General features: G+C 32.6%; 1 protein-coding gene across 1 annotated transcript; it reads left to right on the forward strand.

The window, feature by feature from the left end:
- Window positions 1-1343: 1343 nt before the first annotated feature.
- LOC140812200 (alkane hydroxylase MAH1-like) lies at window positions 1344-3175 on the forward strand. Its single transcript, XM_073170422.1, has 2 exons — window positions 1344-2358; window positions 2470-3175. Exons 1-2 carry the CDS (start codon window positions 1416-1418, stop codon window positions 3069-3071), a joined length of 1545 nt encoding a protein of 514 aa, XP_073026523.1. The 5' UTR covers window positions 1344-1415; the 3' UTR covers window positions 3072-3175.
- Window positions 3176-3827: the final 652 nt, after the last annotated feature.

A 3827-nucleotide genomic window follows, 5' to 3' on the forward strand; every position in this document is an offset into this window, starting at 1 on the left:
TAATATTTTTTCGTGGTTGACCAAAATAAGAGATTCGTCTAATAAAATTTGATCTGTGAGACCGTCTCACATAAATTTTTACATATCAAAAGAGTTGTTCTCAATAATTTAATGGATGGCGGGGGGGCCTATTTATCTGATCCTGACTAAAAAATTAACTTTGCCCATAAATTGCTGAAAATTTGATTGCTCTTAATATCAGTTCACTTGTGATAGACGTGATTGGACATCATCTGTCCATATTATTAATTAAGCCCAACCACCACCCAAATACTTTGATGAATTATGGGACCTAAAAAAATCATACAAGTTCTTCATGGTCCATAAACTTGGTGAATGAATGGGCTTACTTAATAAATTTCATGACGTAAACTCTTATAAATTATAATAAAATATTTGTCGGTAGCTTAAGATTTACATGACATCAAAATTTCAAATTTTGAGATTGAATTTTTTTTAAAAAAATACAAATTTTTGAAACTTTAAATATACCAAATGGTGGTTGTAGTAAATAACTTTTTGTCCCATTAATTTCTTTCATTCTAGATTTAATTGGGTGCAAGTATTCAGTCAGTATCTTTGATTTTTTTGGTATTTAGTCATAGTCAATCAATAACTTGGATGAAAAATACTGATTTATCGTCGAAAAATATTGAAATCGAAGCGTAAAATTGTTGAGGTAATCTCGAAAATGTTGATTTACCAAAAATTAAAAGTTAACACAACAAGATCAAATTATCACAAATTAATTAATAAAACTTAAAATATGACAATTTAATAGACAAAAAATATCCATCATTATAATCATTCCATCAAATTAAGAGAATGATATACAAATGTTGATTGTAAAAGTTCATAATAACTCCGGTTATGGTGTTCTGAGGGTTAAAAAAAAACTGTTTGAAGAGGACATTAATTTTTTTCTCCTTTTTTACCCTCCTCTTCAACATCACGTGTAATAATTCAAATTATGTCAATCTCACGTCTGAAATCTTCTCCAAGAATGGAAGCCCTAACCGTACCAACATATTTGAAAAATTCTCAATTAAAAAAACATCACAGTTAGTATTGTTAACGCAAAAAATCTTTTTTTTTCTATCATAATATTATTGCATTTTTTTATGAAATCAAATTTAATAGAAAAATATACTTTTTGTCATACACAAATTGAGTACGAACATATTAATTATAATATTCGTATTAAATTACAAATATACAATATTTATTCTATAAATTAACTAAATAATATTTCAAATATATAATATTATGTTACACAATACGTGGTTAGTATATAATTATGATGTTGAGAATTTAATGCAACACAACCAATTCGGCTTAGTTATAACTGCTCGTAAAATAGTAGTTGTTTCTTTAAACATTCTCTGAACATCGCCAAATCCCAAGAATTAGCGTATATGGCAACGAAAATAAAAAATGACTCCTGTCCGATCATGGCCATCTTCCAAAATCTCAATATTTTCTCGATCGTCCTTTCCCTCGGCGTCCTTTGTTTGTACAGAAGAATAACCCGGGAACCCAAATCGGCGCCTACAAATTGGCCAGTGGTCGGCATGCTTCCCGGGGTTCTCCGAAATCTGCACAGAGCCCACGAATACGCCACGCAAGTTTTAAGTGAGTGTGGCGGTACGTATGTATTTAAAGGGCCCTGGTTCTTCAACATAGACATGGTGTTTACTTGTGATCCTGCAAATATCCACCATATTTTCAGCAAAAATTTCCCGATTTATCCAAAAGGTCCACAATTCAGAAAAATTTTCGAAATTTTGGGAGATGGGGTTTTCAATGCTGATTATGAACTGTGGGAGATACACAGGAGAATAACTCTTTCGTTTTTGACTAATGCCAATTTCTATAATCTTCTGGAGAACGGCGCTTGGAAAAAGATTGAGACCGGACTAATGCCTGTTCTTGAAAATTTCTGTGAACAGGGGAAAGATTTCGATCTACAAGATATTTTTCAGAGATTTACTTTTGATAACATCTGCAACCTTGTGTTGGATTATGATCCAGGGAGTTTAAGCATTTATTTGCCTTATATTCCTTGTGAAAAAGCATTTAGTAACTCAGTGGAACCACTTTTACATAGGCATATAGTGCCTGAAAGAATTTGGAGGCTTCAAAAATGGCTGAAATTTGGTAACGAGAAGATATTAGACGAAGCAAAGAAGGCGTTCGATGAATTTATATTTCCACTTGTTTCTTTGAAGGATGAAGAGCAAGAGGATGACTTCAAGTTAATGAAAGTTTTCAAGAAAGTGTATGAGGAAAACAGGATCAATTCTTCCGGTGATTTAAGAGAGTTCTTGAAGGATACAGCGTTGAGTTTGATGTTTGCAGGTATGAAGGGCAAAAAGGAAACGAACTTGTTCATACTTAATTATTGTACGGTATATAATTTGTATATCATAATTTAACCGCGATATATAATTTTAAAATTCTGACATGCAGGGAGAGATACAACGAGTACTTGTCTTACATGGCTTTTCTGGCTAATTGCCAAAAACCCTTCAACAGAAACCAAGATTCTACAAGAAATCGAAACCGAACTGAAAATAAAGACGCAGGATTCGAGCTGGAGATTCTTCAAGGTAGAAGAATCCCGGAAGCTAGTGTACCTCCATGGAGCATTATGTGAATCTCTGAGGCTGTTCCCTCCAGTTGCTCTGGAACATAAATCTCCGATGCACGACGATATTCTCCCTAGTGGTCACCATCTTCGAAAGAATTCAAAGTTGATAATTTCATTCTACTCAGTGGGTAGACTGGAGAAAGTATGGGGAAAAGATTGCATGGATTTCAAGCCCGAGAGATGGATTTCGGCTAGCGGAAGGATCAAACATGAACCGTCGTACAATTTCCCGGCATTCAACGTAGGACCAAGAACATGTATCGGTAAGGAAATGGCTTTTATTCAGATGAAAATGGTTGCTGCAGCAGTGATCTATCATTATCGTGTTGAACTGGTGGAGGGGCATCCTGTTGTCCCTCTGGATTCGGTCATTCTTCAAGCTAAGCATGGATTGAGGGTCAGATTATCAAAAAGAACATAAAATTCATCTACCTTAAATAAATTGTCATGATGTAATTTCTTTATATCCTATACTGAATGGCATATATATAAATGTGTGCATATACATATATCGTTTATTAATGTAACTATATGTTACTTATATATTGCAATAAATTTTGTTTTCAAGATAATTAAAAATTTGTCTGCTTTAATTAAGATATGCCTGGTAAATATCACAAGTAAATTGCCTCATTGGTTCGTTCACTCAGTTGAACCTGATTTCTTTTTTGCGTTTAAAAGGGTACGACGAAAATCTAATTACATAAATAATTATATACTTCTTTCAACATAGTGAAGAATATACTTTAATTTTACCCATCACAATGAATCATCATACAAAGGAACCTTAAGTAGACAAATGGTGGCAAAGGGAAGTTTATTGGACCCAAATTAAAGAAACTTGACTGGCATCTTTTTAACAAATTATGAAAGCCCGAGCCCGCTGTATCTTGTCGTCTTTTCTCTTGACAAAAAATGTGTCGCTATTCTGTTGTGGGCAAGCTAGTGGAAATGGGCTAGAATAGGCCCGTTGGATAATAGCCCAATACTTTGTGGATATTTTTATCATGCCCACTGACTTATATATATATATATATATATATATATATATATATATATATATATATATATATATATATATATAATATTAAATTTTTTAAAGTTACCCTAATTATAAATATTTTAAAGCACTTATTATTTATTTTCAGTACAATTAATTGTCTTGTTTATTTTTTTT

The sequence above is a fragment of the Primulina eburnea genome, chromosome 14 (assembly GCF_022965805.1).
Source record: "Primulina eburnea isolate SZY01 chromosome 14, ASM2296580v1, whole genome shotgun sequence".
Taxonomy (NCBI): domain Eukaryota; kingdom Viridiplantae; phylum Streptophyta; class Magnoliopsida; order Lamiales; family Gesneriaceae; genus Primulina; species Primulina eburnea.

What these genes read in the sequence shown, in the direction of transcription:
- LOC140812200 (XM_073170422.1), top strand. Translation starts at nt 1,416, where the DNA reads ATGGCAACGAAAATAAAAAATGACTCCTGTCCGATCATGGCCATCTTC. An exon ending in GTTGAGTTTGATGTTTGCAG is followed by an intron (nt 2,359 to 2,469) that starts GTATGAAGGGCA and finishes TCTGACATGCAG; the next exon opens with GGAGAGATACAACGAGTACT.